Here is a 12,964-nt window from a genome sequence, read left to right on the forward strand (position 1 = left end):
AAAACTTGCTAGCGATCATTAGATTCAGGCAAAACAATTTCGGGTTCGCCTCTTTCTCTCCTCCAACGATTTGTAATTTTCAGTACGGCAGCATCGATCAGGAAACTACACGTCAATACGTTAGCAAAGTTAGAGAGAAAGTAGGGGACTCGATAGTTACCTATACTTGCGAATAAAGCTTTCACTAAGCTCCCAATTGTTGTGAGCCAGAACATCATCCCCATGTATGATGACAGAGCGTCGATGATCTACCAAACAATCCACTAGCTCAAATTGCTCTAGAAGTTTCATTGAGTGCATAGCAAACAGTGGTAACAAACAAAGAAGCATACGGCGTAGTAAAATCATCCGATCTCGCAACTCTGGATGTAGTACACGGTCAACAATGCTTTCTGTGATACGCGTGAGCATTTAAATGGTATAATACAAAAAGGAAGTGCTCACCGTGAGGTATTGTCCTAAAGGTTCCCAAGATGGTAAAGACATTGAGCGACCGATGCTAGGAACAAGAGAACAAGAGCTTCTGCGAACCTTTGTATTATGGTAGGCCGAAGAGAAGCAGGTAAACAATATGATGAATTTCGCTTATAATTTTCCAGATGATAACTGTGACGTTTGGTCAACAATGAAACAAAGAATAATGAAAGGTAAAAAACTGACTGAATCAACTTGTAAGCTTCATTTTTCTTTGGATCGTCATCTGGTTCGATATCGTCACCAGCGCCGGAGTCGCCGCCTTGTTGAAGTCGTTGTTGAGAAACGGAGGGAGCAGAAGGGGAATCGAAGGGAGAGGATGAAAGGTTCTGGTCCATATTAATATTGACTCCGGGGATATTGTACGAGGAAGAAGAGTAATTGCCCTCTATATTAGAACCTCCGGAGGTGGGATACTGAGAAGAGCTTCCAGCCGCAGGCGAGGGAACAAACATGGGCGAGCCGTTGGAACCTCTAAGTAATTCAGAGAAAATGCCGTTTCTTTCTTGAGGGCGCTGTGCACCAGGGTATAAGGGTGCCGAGGGGAGAGGAGAGTTTGACATTGGAACCAACATGGAGAACCCATTCGAGTTGGATATATCATTACTGTCACTGCGAGATTTTTTGGACCGACCATTGCCCTGATCGCTTTCTGAGGGCCTCTTCCCCGACTGATTCATGGAAAGATGAGCAGACGCGGAGTTCTCAGATTGGTCTGCGGCAGCAGCAGCAGCAGCACCTGTTCCAACCAACCCTGCTTTCTTTCGCTTGTGATATCCCTCCCAAGCAGTATCTGTCTCTGACTTGTTCACGAAATCATTGAAATCTCCCAAATCCCAGCCAAGCTTGGGTAGTAGGCCACCAGCTCCTTCTCCAATGAAAGACGCTAAACTTCGTAGCAAGTTGCGAAGTGTTTGATTCTCTGCCATCAAGTCTAAATAAGGGTACATGAGCTCGAATATTTTAGAAATCTCCGGAGGACTCGCCTTTCAGCATATTCTTCATTTCCCCCAGAGCTTCATTTTCACCACCTGACAATATTTCAACACGAGCCTCTAAGTCGCGTATCTTTGATTTGAAATTGTGAACAACGTATATCGAATTGCAGCAAATGACATATTAATTACCCTCTGTTGTTTCCTAAGCCTAAATTCTCTTTGTGCGATACGATTTTGGTCTCGTCGTGCAGCTTGAGAGCTGTATCGTCATCGTCAATTATCCTAATCGTTGTACCATGTGGGAGTGTCGAACTCACTTGGGATTTTTCTTCCGGCCTGGTTTACCTGGAGGATTATTATCCCCGGCATGCGAATCAAAATCCGACTCCTACATGTTCTTTTAGCAAATGGATATTGAGCAGAAAGTATAAGGCTAATTACCTCAACGTCACCCGAAATACTACGCTCTCTGGATTGCGGGGCTTGTCCCTCAGGCATTGCTTGGTGGATATTAGTGAAGAAAGATTACGAAGGCGTTCCTGCCGAAGAACAAGACGGCTAGCCAAGTATTTTGAAACATAACATATGTCAACAGGTTTGCACAGCTTTCAGTCACCTCAAACGCCATAGACTCGGATTTACGTGCCCTGATTCCGTGGCTTATAAATTGACAATCATCATCTTTACTAAGTTATACCCTCCTGGTCAATTCTCTCAACTTTTTTGTCGGTTCAGGGATGAATTGATGGATTTTGAGACGAATTTTGCCGAAATATGTGTTTCAATATAATTTCTATATATATCGAATCCACACACGATCGACTGGTGACTGGTGAATCGAAAAAGTTGGAAAGACTCCCAATAGTTACAATACAGAATTCGAAGAAACCTGGGGAAAACAACGGCTAGTAAAAACTCCAGACAGGGACTAAATGTTGCAGTTAATAATGTAAGGGAATTGAGCGGAAGTGCGGTCAAGAAATCGAGCAACGAATGACCATTCCACAACGAAAAGCTTTGGTTCATATAGCATTGAAACAGTGTCGCCAAAAGGGTGTTCTGACAGCGCACAAAAAGCTTTCCTCTGGGTCTTCCACGTTTGGGGGTGACAATGCGAAGTTGCCGAAAGATAATAGCACGACAGCAGGGCCCATGAACAATAACTGGTGGGAGACTTCGAAGCGATATTCCAGTGCAAGGCATGTCGAGCAGATGATTGTAGGTCATTAGATTACACGGTATGATACAATTGATGACAGAGATCGAGAACAAGGAAGAGGCACGGTGACCTAATCCAGTGTCAGCGAGCCTCAAACTGGACCACTACAATAGCACATGAATTAGCAACCGGTTGTCCGACAAAAAGGCGTACGCACTTCTCTTCGTCCTTTTCTTATAGAAAATACGATGTCCGCACTCTCTGCAACGGATGGGATCCCGAGCTCTGATCTCGTTTTTGGCGCCGCAGTCTACAGAATGAATGATACAATAAGAGTTGCTGAAAGTAATGATATGGAGTAAGGATGTGTACCTGCGCAGAGGTATTCCATTTCCGTCCGGGGTTGCTGGTATCCTGGACCACCACCACCAGCGTTGGCGTTGGGAGGGGCACCTTGTTGTTGATTCATGGTTAAGCGTTATAAAGAAGTCCACAAAAAGGGATCGCAAACTGTTATGAAAATATTGGATTACCTAATCAGGTTGTGACTGCATTTGCGCCGAGTTGAACATTGCCAGTGATCCACTCCGAGTCTGTCTGATATTTCTTTATTCACTTTTCAGGTTGCGTTGCAACCCGCAGAGTGTAATGCCAGCGCCCTAATACACGATACAACTCGACCAATGTACCGTTGACAGCTGTTATGAAGGAAATGCAGTAGGATCACAACGAGGCCCGGGGTGGTAGCCACTGCAAGGATTATCTTTAGAGTGCCTTGGCGTCTTTCGGGATAACTTTCTGATACGGATATCTAGCAACGAGAGACCCACACTCGCTCTCTATGTTGGTTCAATCAATAGCAATGACATCAAATATCAAGAGTTGCATTCTTTCGTTGGTGGGCCAGCATGACAGTTGATCAGCATGAGCATTTCCACGCCGGCAGCATATAGCACGACGTCGAAGAGGGCTGTGTAAGTCGTACATTATCGGGTCCCTCAGTGGACCGTGAACGACAATCTGACCGCTCGTGTCCTTTCAGACTTGACATTGTTGGAAACCACCTTTCACAAGAAAATGCCTTTTTGTGACAGAGGGTTGAAACGTTGACTATTTGCTACCGTTTCCGGCACTTTTTGTTTAGCCTATGGGCTGCTGATCACCTCTATTGTGGCCTTCAATTCTGTAGTAGGGTACTCCTGCGAGATTCAGGACCTGAACCGATGCCAACAACGACACGCTCCCTTTGTCTGGCGGACACCCGCGTCCTTGTTCAAGGCAACGGTATAGATTTATCTTCTCATCTTGCCGTGGTTCCAAAAGCAGAAAGATGCATCACCTTGCCGACCATTATTGATACTGGCGACCGTTTTTAGTCTTTGCGACGGAGGTCAGCCAGCACGGCGTGATAATTGTAACCTCTTCTCTTGACGACATAGAGCGTGGGTTGTATCTAGGGCGGATAACCACTCCTTTATAGATGGGCTCATTTTCGTTTCGAGTTTTCAAGGTTGCTCGTTGCCCTTCCCCAAGTCCGTTCATTCATATCCTCACTTTCTTTTTAATATCTAGTTCAGCAATGGCATCCTTGCCTTCATTCGTAGAACTCATGGCTTCACTGGGTTTGGAGCAAACAGCGGCGCCATCTGCGATGACAACAGCAGATAGATCACCTTCTCCTCAACCACCATCCTTGCCTGATTCTCCGCGGCCGGGGAGTAGTGCAGCACCATCGAGGTCTAGCTCTAGTCCATCCCTCAGGGAAATGGCCACTCGGCATCGCCTATCGCGTTATTCACCATATTCTCCTGCTGTGGTGTGTATCGTTTGATCTATCTTACTGAAGAGTTCAGTCCTAATCGTTGCATATAAAGTCACTCACCAGGAGACGGGGAAGCTTGTCTTCAGTATCATCTTCGTCTGATTTTGAATCTTCGCCATTGAGTGCGGTATGTAATGATAGCTTCTGAGCAATTACTGTATTTTTGCGATGCTTAATACGATTGCAGACATTCTCTATTCCGTCTCGTCCGACGCAACCCCGTCCGAGAAAGTATCGTAACAAATTGTGTTCGAACTCCTACGGCTCGTCGAGTGATCTCAACGCCGATACTCCAATTTCCACCTATGTTCGCCGAAAGACTCCCGGGACCTCACCTACAACTCCCACATTCAGTCGCGACAGTGGATACGAGTCATCGTCGCCAACTCCGATGCCATTCTCCATACCTAGCCTTCCTGTGCTTTTGCAGCATTCAGGGAGCTCAGAATCTTTCCCAGATACCCTATCTTCTGATCCCGATGTTATGGACTTCCGGTCCTCGTCTCCTTCTACTCCTTTGACTGATATAACGGATGGCAACGACTACTACCGCTTTATCCGCAGACGCATCGGAACCAGAATTTCCTCTCATCCTCGATCGCAAACATCCAAGAGCAATCATTCACGACGGAAGTAGGCCCTTTGACGTGATCTCCTGGCCTTGTTGTTTCGATCGTTTATGCATCTCTATCCCATTTATTCTTCTTTGTACATTAGACTAGCATGGAACCACAATCGGACTTGTAACACTCACACACTCACATACTCACACTCCCAACCCAAAAATTCGGTTCTCTAGTTTATTCCCTTACACCACGCTCTTTTAACTTTGTTGGGGGGATATTCACACTTTTCAATCGCACTCATTTTGGAGCAACACATTAGGGTCTCAATATTTTATTAACTTGTTTTGTTTTTCTTTCCACTTTCGCCTCCATCGGAAGGACTTTCTTTTTTTCCTTTGCTCTCATATGCACATCGCTAGGCACACACACTTTTCAACTGTAAACTGTGTAGACACGGTAACCCCCCTCTTCAATCCAATCCTTGCAATTGATTACAACGGATGACCTAAAAGTAGATGGCGTGCCCTGGAACTCCAAGGATACCGGACCATTAGGCTTTGGGGGTCGCAACCGCCTGTGTGGCTGGGTTCCCGCACAGTCCGGGAAGACGGAGAAGGTGTGCATGTAGATTGAATAGTTAAGCTGTCAAGGCAGTACTTGAAACTAATTTTAATCGTGATCGTCCTCCTCTGGGCCAGGGCATTGATTGTGCATTTCCTCCTCCGTGTCAAATTTGATACCGCACCAAAAGCAGTAGAAATGCTTATCGCGGAGATACGACAGCACCAGGTGAAGACGATCCTGTGCCTTCAAGAACAAGTCAACAAAAAAAGAAGCATGGAAAAGAAGAAGGCGAGAATCCCCGGTTCCGTAACTGGAATTAAAAGGATCCACGAACCTGGAGACGCAAAAATTGAGTGGCTTCTTCCAGAAGCTCAGGGGAGAATTGATCCTCTGCAAAGCCCGATGACTTCATCTCTTCTGAAGAACCCCCCAAAAGATCGTCATCTGCCTTGATAGGCTGAAGAGCGTCCGCTTGCATTTGCTTTCTGAGGCGCTCCTGGATGGATTCCGCTTTTTGGCGTACTAGGACAGCGGTATGATGTGCAGCTAAAGCATCGATGAGACCGACAGGGAACGTAGCTTCGTTATTCGGATTCAACCATAACACATTAAACTAGGCAACCGCGCGAAAAGGAAAACACGAAATGTGTCCGTCAGATTTTTTGTGTCGCTGTGAGGACCAGACAGTATCCAAATGTGCTTACCGATTTCCCCATTTGCTCGTCAAGAGTGGTGCAAGTAAGTTGTGCGGGGGCTGGAGATAAGGGATCGTATATAGAGGTAACAAAGGTAGATGATTTAGAATATCTTCCCTTCTCTCTGGAGACGCCATTCCAGACGCGGCTGTACGCACCTAGTCTACCTTCGGCCTGACGGTTCTTGTATTCGTCTCTCGCGCGACCGCGGAAGTCGCGATGCTCCATGTCTTCAGCCATTTTAGCCATTTTAGCCAGGCGTTCCGCGGCACTGGGAGAACGTGCCCGTTTGCCTAGACCAATACCTTTCCTACCTGTAACACGTATTTTGGCATGAAGCAAGTCAGCAATAGCACAGCGACCAAGTACGTGTAATATAAAGGAGGCGTGTGTAAGAATAAACTGAATGCACCGACCTGCCCATTCCTGCAGAGGCAACGGCTCCACCTTGTGCGTCGTATGTGGTGTGGCGACGACGACGACCGCATTATGAGAGCGATCAAGATCGTCTGTGCTAGTATCATCATTCTGTGCACCCGAAACTCGTTCGTTGCTAGCTTTAGGTACGACATCAACATCATCATTATCTTCTGAACCACCAGCTGTGGGCGAGTTCTCTCGGGGTGTTTCCTGGGCCGTCTGATGACCTGCGTTACCAAGGGATTGTCCTGGCTTAAAACCCATCTTCATCATGATAGACAACGCCTTGTTGCCAGAGCCTATACCGGCGGCCTCCTCCTCCTTTGCACGCTCAAAGAGACTCTTGCTGAGGCCTTCTTCCCGAGATTCGATCTCACGTTGCCGTCTACCTTTAATCCTGTTTTGTTCATTCTTGAGAAATGCCTTTTTCTGTGCTTCTTTCCTAATTTGCGAATAAGTGGTAGGTTTAGTGGATGTGCTGGGCTGATTTAGTAGAAATTTATCAGAGAGATAGTCGTCGTCGTCGTCATCAGCAGCAGACATTTCGGATGCAAATACATGTCAATAGCGCGTTCCTTATTTTTAACCAGCGTGACTTTATTCATTCACTCAGGCACTCTTTTGTTTTGCGGAAGAATAACAGCGATATCATTCAAATGGAAAAAAGCAAAACGACATCACAATAAAGGGATGAACAGTGGGGGATGAACATGTAAAAAACGGCACCAGACCGTGGGGGCGGACAAGTGCGAAGGCGTACTGACTGAACTGAACAACACGTATCACACTAATGGGAAAAAGGAAGGACGTAAAACGGGGGGAGCATCGTAGTAAATTATCATGAGGGCGTTACTTGTAGGGCGTGATCATTAAGCAGTGGCGGCGGCGGCGGCAGGGGTGGCCTCGGTGGCTCCTTCAGTGGCGGGAGTGGCCTCATCGGTGGTCTCATCGTGGGGGGTGTTGACGGCAACTTTGACAGCGATAGCGCGTCCAGCAACCTCTTTACCCTCGAGAGCGGCAATAGCTTTGGCTTGTTCGGCCTCGCTTCCGACATCAACGAAACCATAACCCTTGGACTTTCTGGGATGTCCCCAGCGCCTGCGGACAATACGGGCGCTGACGACGTTGATACCAGCCTCAGTGAAGAGGGCAGAAAGGCCAGCATCGTCGACGTTGAAACCGAGGTTGGCGACGAAGAGCATGGTCTTTGAAGGCTCACCGGCGGGGTCCTCGCCAGCAGGGCGAGGTGGTCGGGGAGCCTTGGCTTTGCGGGCACGAGGCTTCTTGGCAGTTCCCTCGGCTGCAGCTTCGCCCTCTGCAGGAGCAGCAGGGGCAGCAGCGGGAGCCTCAGAAGCTTCAGCCTCTGCCTTCTTGGCCTTGCGCTATTAAAAAACATGAGAAAAAAGCGAAAAAAAAAAAAAAAAAAAAACTGAAATTGAGAAACTTACAGCAGCCTTGGACTTTTTCTTCTTCTTGGGTTTAGGAGCCTCCTCACCCTCGGGGGCAGAGGCAGCGTCGGGTTTGGGAGCCTCACCGTTAGCTTCGGCCTCTGAGACTTCCCCGGGGACGGCCTTGCCGCCACGCCTGCCGGGTCTCCTCTTTGCCTTTTTCTCCTTCTTCTCCTTGTCCTTTTGTTCGGACGGTTTGGCAATCTCCACGATTACCTGACGGCCATCGAGTTCCTTCTTGTCAAGGGCATCGACTGCCTTTTGGGCGGCCTCTGCTGTCGCAAGGGCAACGAAACCATAGCCCGCAGAGCGGGTACCGCGCAGGATGACTTGCGCAGAGAGGCTGTATAAAAGAAAGGAGGGATGAACATGAAATAGAAAAAAGAGGCTGTGTAGAATGTGCCACGTACATATCGTTGGCGACAGGAGCAAAGAAAGCCTTGAGCCCTTCATCTGTAGTCGAGTAGGAAAGGTTTCCGGCGAAAACCTGAAGAAAGAAAAGAAAAGAAAAGAGAAAAGATGAGATGAAAGAAAGAGAAAGTAATGAAAGAGGGGAAATACTTTGAATCCGGGAGCCTCTTCGACTTTCTCCTGAACGACTGCGTTCTCAGGGACAGAGGCGGCGGGAACGTCAGACATGATGATGGGCTTTGGTGAACTGGTGAGTTTTTGTAGTGGATGAACGGGGCTGTTGAACGGTGAACCGGTTTCTTGGTGTCAAACTTGAAGGTTAAAGAGAAGCGAAGAGACTGGGGCATGTCTTTTATGTGTGCGCGCGTAAACATGACACAACTTTCACCGCCCCTTTTGGACATCAAGAACAATCGCCATGGCAGTCATCCAGGAGACTGATCAAATCTACGAAACAAACACAAACGACTAGCAGAGACTATGGCGCGCACAGCGAAGAGGGAGATGCGATGAGGAGACGACTAGAGAACAAGACAAAAAGTACTACAGACTACAACAGAGACTATGTACGCCCACGACACAACTTGGCGATAAAAGGCCGCAGGGTCCGTGCATTGATGGCACTCGGCAGACGCCGTGTGTTTAAATTCAAAAATGCAGAGAATGGCGACGGCGCTGTTCAATCTTCTTCTCTTCTACTCCTCCTCCTCCTCCGACTAGATTCCTGTTCCTCTACACTCTTTTGTCTTCCGTTCTTTCACGACGCGATGGCCTCCAAGCTCATCAATCTCATAGCCCTCTCTTCTCTCGTTATCCTTGCCTGTTCTCTGGGTCCTGCTCCTGTCAACGCCCTCTCAATAGACACTTCTCCCAACCACCATGCCCGTCATCTCGGCCACCACCAGCTCATAGCAAAGAAGAAGCGCGCTGACTCCAGGCGCTGCAAGCCCAGACCCAGCTCGTCCCTCGTTAAGCCTTCCTCTACCAAGGCTGCAGTTCCGTCAAGCAGCGTCAAGCCTGCTGTCGTCACTCCCGCTCCAGCTCCTACCACAAAGGCCGCTGCTCCTCCCAAGACAACTCAGGCCCCAGCCCCTCCACCCCCCTCTACCAACGCGGGTGCCAAGGTCGGAATTGCTTGGCCCATGGGTGACGACCCGTCTCTCAAGAACTTCAAGACCAACAAGGTCTCCTTGTATGTCCCACGCTTCTACTTTTTTTTTTTTACTCAATACTTATCATTTTGTTAGCCTGTACACCTGGTCGCCCAACAAGCCTGCTAACGCGGATGCCCTTGGCTTCACCTTCATGCCCATGTTCTGGGGCCCCAAGGATATTGCCAACTGGCAGCGTCTCGTTAAGCCCGGTTATGCTCGTTTCGCCCTTGGTTTCAATGAGTGTGTTCAATTTTTCATATCAACCAACACTTTTATTAATAATTTAACTTTGACAGGCCTGATCATGCCGGTCAGGCTGCCCTTGATCCTGGCTACGGTGCATCCCTCTGGAAGCAATACATTGAGCCCCTCAAGAACAACGGATACACCCTCATTTCCCCTGCTGTTACATCTGGTTCTGGTGGTATTCCTTGGCTCCAAAGCTTCTTCGGCGCTTGCGGTGGTGGATGCACCGTATGTGTTATTTTTTCACCTCACTATCATCCTCACTAATAAATTTCTGACATAGGTTCATGCTATGGCTCTTCACTGGTACGGCACTAACCCTCAAGACTTTATCAAATACGTCGAGAACTTCCACAATGTCTTCCAGAGGGATATCTACGTCACCGAATTCGCCTGCCAGGTATTTACATACATTTTTCTCGTTACATTTTGTCATCTCACCCTTTTGCACTTTAGAACTTCTCCGGTGGTGCTCAGTGCTCGCAACAGCAGGTTCAGACCTTCATGGATACCGTGACCGGCTGGATGGACGCCACCAGCTACATCAAGGGCTACATGGCTTTCGGTAGGCCTTCTTACTTGTTTCAGTCTTGCCCTCAGTCTCTAATATGTTTGCAAAGGTGTCATGCACGACATGTCCGGTGTTAACCCCCTTAACCAGCTCATGGCTGGCAACGGTCTCCCCACCCCTCTTGGGTACGACTACCTCAACTAAAGGAACAGTGTTATCTATCCACCCACCGCATTCACTTACATATGATACCCCCAACATAACTTCATGACCGTATCTCATTTCCAACTTCAAGTGCCAGTCACTGATGACTCTGACCTCATGTCGTGTTCTTATGTTTGGATCGTTACCGGTTATCGACGTCTCCCCTGATGTAATGCTGCGCATCCGACCCGTATTTCATAGCTTTTCTCATTTTTTATCTACTTTATACAATTACCGTACCTTTGCAAGGAATTCATACCGACTGGTATTGTACTGGTACTATACTACCTCGGGCTGGGAAAAATAAACTACCAAGTCCGGTTGTTAGGCCATGATAACCGGTATGTTTAATTTGCTGCCGTGAGCTTCAACTTGCGTACATATGGTTGCAGGTGAGAGACTCGTTATTGACGACATAAATCCCCTCAATGTCCGAATATAAATATCTCTCGGTTCTTTCTTCTTCTACAGGGAGTAAATCAGCGACGCCACCTGAGGAATTCTGCACTGAAATGGCCAATGTCAAGTTATCTTCTGCGATCAAACACCTTTTGAGCCTCCGCAGCCCAAATGCATTGCCGAGTCCCTCCTTGGGCCAGCTTAACAAAGTCTTTACCACTACTTTTCGCGACGCACAAGCAAAGAACGCGGAAACCGGGTGGCTGGTTGCGACGGTATGGCACTCAATCTCCCGTTCTCCATATGCTTTTCGTTTGTCGGACGGTCTAAACCAAACTCGATCCTATTTCTCTCATTCTAGACTTGCACACTCTTGTCAGCGAACCGGCCTTCAGCGGTTGGACAGCTCTATCGGTTCGTCACAAGGTCCACCTTGGACAAAGATGCAGAGCAAAAGCCCTTTGACCTCCCGAACGCGATCAATAAAGCTGCCTTGATGAGGGAGTCTGCTCTGAAGAGCGTCATCTTTGTCGGCGTTCCAAGAGTGAGCACATATACTATGAACCCCACCCCTGTTTTTTGTCTGATGTCCCATAACCTTTTTGGCTTTCCCAGGTCATTCTTTCCTTAAGTGCATTGCATGAAGCGCTCGATGACGAAGTCAAACATGCTTTGAGGACAAACTCGAAAAGGTGAACTTTCTTTTCAGGCCATATTTTTATCCTCAGTGAATGTGTGGTCCGAGGTATTGAGTCTTTTTTTTCTGACATGTTCACCTTTGTTCGGAAACTATATCCAGGACCGCAACCTCGGATAGCATCGAATCGATTGTGACACGGGGAAAAGGACTCTGGAATTCAATCTACACGCCTCATGCAGATAAACTCCACGACAAGTTGGGTTCTTACCACCCAGATTTCATTTGTAAGTCGTACACGTTCCGCTTTGTCTGACATATTCCTTCCAATCTTGGCGTATAATTCACGCAGTGTCTGCCGAGTTGGATCTGTGGCTTTTTGACCCACTCGCCTGATCGTTATGTTGTTCTGTCTTCCCTCTTCCTTGTTGGGCGATCTCCTCATTGACATGTATTCGTTTCCTCTTCTCCCCCCTTCCCCTTTTTTTATTTTTTCTCCCACCCCATGCAGCGTTCATAATCCAGTGCTATGGCGCCGTCCTCTCTCCTCTGCCGGGCCAGACTAGAGGCTATACAGATGTCAGTGGCGCGGACGATCTCGATCAAGGAAACTTGAGTCGCGCTATGGGATCCGTCGTCGGGATCGCGACCTTACGCGCAGAGGGCGGGGTCGGGCCCCAGCTTACAAGCCACGTCTTCGGACTCCTCAAGGCACGCACCACGGAGAACCTTAGCGAAGAAGACAAATGGCTTTCCAGCGACGAAGGGACTGAATGGGTGATTCGCACCGTCGACGAGGTCCTCGATGGTGTGTCAGCAGAAGATCAGGATCAGCGGCAAGTCAAGGCCAAATTATAAGTAATAATACGGAACATTAGGGTCTGGTGACCTCTGTTTGTGTGTTTTTTTATTTTGCTGTTCTGGACGAAATGTACTTGTGGAACGCAAATTGCATCGTGTTTACTGTATTTCAACTTTGACCTCGCCTCGCGTCTTTGCGCCGGAATGGTCCACCATCCCACACGCCCCCCCTCATTACACTCTGTAGCACGTGAAGCTCCAGATCTCCTCTCTAACATCGATAAAAAAACAAATGCCTGTTTCCGAAGAAAAACGTGTATCACGATTTCGTATTCGCAGCTTATCTCAACCCACTTCGCGGCTATGCAGTCCATAATGCATTTCAGATTCTCATGTCGTCACTGAAAGAAGAAGAGCGAATATAGGCATTTTAAAGCGGGTATCATACACAACAGGTTGAAATTATACTACATGTGGGGAAAGCAAAAATTGGAAAGCGCATGTGGGACGAACAA

The 12,964-nt window shown here is 47.9% G+C and overlaps 8 protein-coding genes across 8 annotated transcripts; 3 read left to right on the plus strand and 5 right to left on the minus strand.

Moving 5' to 3' along the window:
• Positions 1–8: 8 nt before the first annotated feature.
• On the minus strand, positions 9–1,403 carry JR316_0004956 (uncharacterized protein; the record flags this gene model as incomplete). The annotated part of the gene is made up of 6 exons (XM_047890720.1): positions 9–105; positions 161–278; positions 333–392; positions 445–458; positions 532–606; positions 661–1,403. The coding sequence occupies 6 exons, from the start codon at positions 1,401–1,403 to the stop codon at positions 9–11; spliced, it is 1,107 nt and encodes a 368-aa protein (XP_047750481.1).
• A 34-nt stretch (positions 1,404–1,437) lies between these two features.
• Positions 1,438–1,910, minus strand: JR316_0004957 (uncharacterized protein; the record flags this gene model as incomplete). Its single annotated transcript, XM_047890721.1, has 4 exons — positions 1,438–1,542; positions 1,602–1,671; positions 1,730–1,800; positions 1,854–1,910. 4 exons carry the CDS (start codon positions 1,908–1,910, stop codon positions 1,438–1,440), a joined length of 303 nt encoding a protein of 100 aa, XP_047750482.1.
• An 802-nt stretch (positions 1,911–2,712) lies between these two features.
• JR316_0004958 (DNA-directed RNA polymerase core subunit rpc10) lies at positions 2,713–3,040 on the minus strand (the record flags this gene model as incomplete). Its single annotated transcript, XM_047890722.1, has 3 exons — positions 2,713–2,735; positions 2,789–2,881; positions 2,944–3,040. 3 exons carry the CDS (start codon positions 3,038–3,040, stop codon positions 2,713–2,715), a joined length of 213 nt encoding a protein of 70 aa, XP_047750483.1.
• A 1,296-nt stretch (positions 3,041–4,336) lies between these two features.
• On the plus strand, positions 4,337–5,030 carry JR316_0004959 (uncharacterized protein; the record flags this gene model as incomplete). The annotated part of the gene is made up of 3 exons (XM_047890723.1): positions 4,337–4,387; positions 4,446–4,520; positions 4,581–5,030. The coding sequence occupies 3 exons, from the start codon at positions 4,337–4,339 to the stop codon at positions 5,028–5,030; spliced, it is 576 nt and encodes a 191-aa protein (XP_047750484.1).
• A 598-nt stretch (positions 5,031–5,628) lies between these two features.
• Positions 5,629–7,181, minus strand: JR316_0004960 (G patch domain-containing protein 11; the record flags this gene model as incomplete). Its single annotated transcript, XM_047890724.1, has 5 exons — positions 5,629–5,766; positions 5,858–6,136; positions 6,228–6,277; positions 6,377–6,532; positions 6,635–7,181. The coding sequence occupies 5 exons, from the start codon at positions 7,179–7,181 to the stop codon at positions 5,629–5,631; spliced, it is 1,170 nt and encodes a 389-aa protein (XP_047750485.1).
• Positions 7,182–7,507: 326 nt separating this feature from the next.
• Positions 7,508–8,725, minus strand: JR316_0004961 (28 kDa ribonucleoprotein, chloroplastic; the record flags this gene model as incomplete). Its single annotated transcript, XM_047890725.1, has 4 exons — positions 7,508–8,020; positions 8,087–8,429; positions 8,497–8,573; positions 8,648–8,725. The coding sequence occupies 4 exons, from the start codon at positions 8,723–8,725 to the stop codon at positions 7,508–7,510; spliced, it is 1,011 nt and encodes a 336-aa protein (XP_047750486.1).
• A 539-nt stretch (positions 8,726–9,264) lies between these two features.
• On the plus strand, positions 9,265–10,612 carry JR316_0004962 (uncharacterized protein; the record flags this gene model as incomplete). Its single annotated transcript, XM_047890726.1, has 6 exons — positions 9,265–9,689; positions 9,745–9,891; positions 9,948–10,125; positions 10,181–10,297; positions 10,354–10,462; positions 10,518–10,612. The coding sequence occupies 6 exons, from the start codon at positions 9,265–9,267 to the stop codon at positions 10,610–10,612; spliced, it is 1,071 nt and encodes a 356-aa protein (XP_047750487.1).
• A 428-nt stretch (positions 10,613–11,040) lies between these two features.
• JR316_0004963 (Dol-P-Man:Man(5)GlcNAc(2)-PP-Dol alpha-1,3-mannosyltransferase) lies at positions 11,041–12,506 on the plus strand (the record flags this gene model as incomplete). Its single annotated transcript, XM_047890727.1, has 5 exons — positions 11,041–11,286; positions 11,373–11,555; positions 11,627–11,703; positions 11,811–11,935; positions 12,160–12,506. The coding sequence occupies 5 exons, from the start codon at positions 11,041–11,043 to the stop codon at positions 12,504–12,506; spliced, it is 978 nt and encodes a 325-aa protein (XP_047750488.1).
• Between the last annotated feature and the right edge of the window lie 458 nt (positions 12,507–12,964).

Source organism: Psilocybe cubensis, chromosome 4 (assembly GCF_017499595.1).
Source record: "Psilocybe cubensis strain MGC-MH-2018 chromosome 4, whole genome shotgun sequence".
NCBI lineage: Eukaryota > Fungi > Basidiomycota > Agaricomycetes > Agaricales > Agrocybaceae > Psilocybe > Psilocybe cubensis.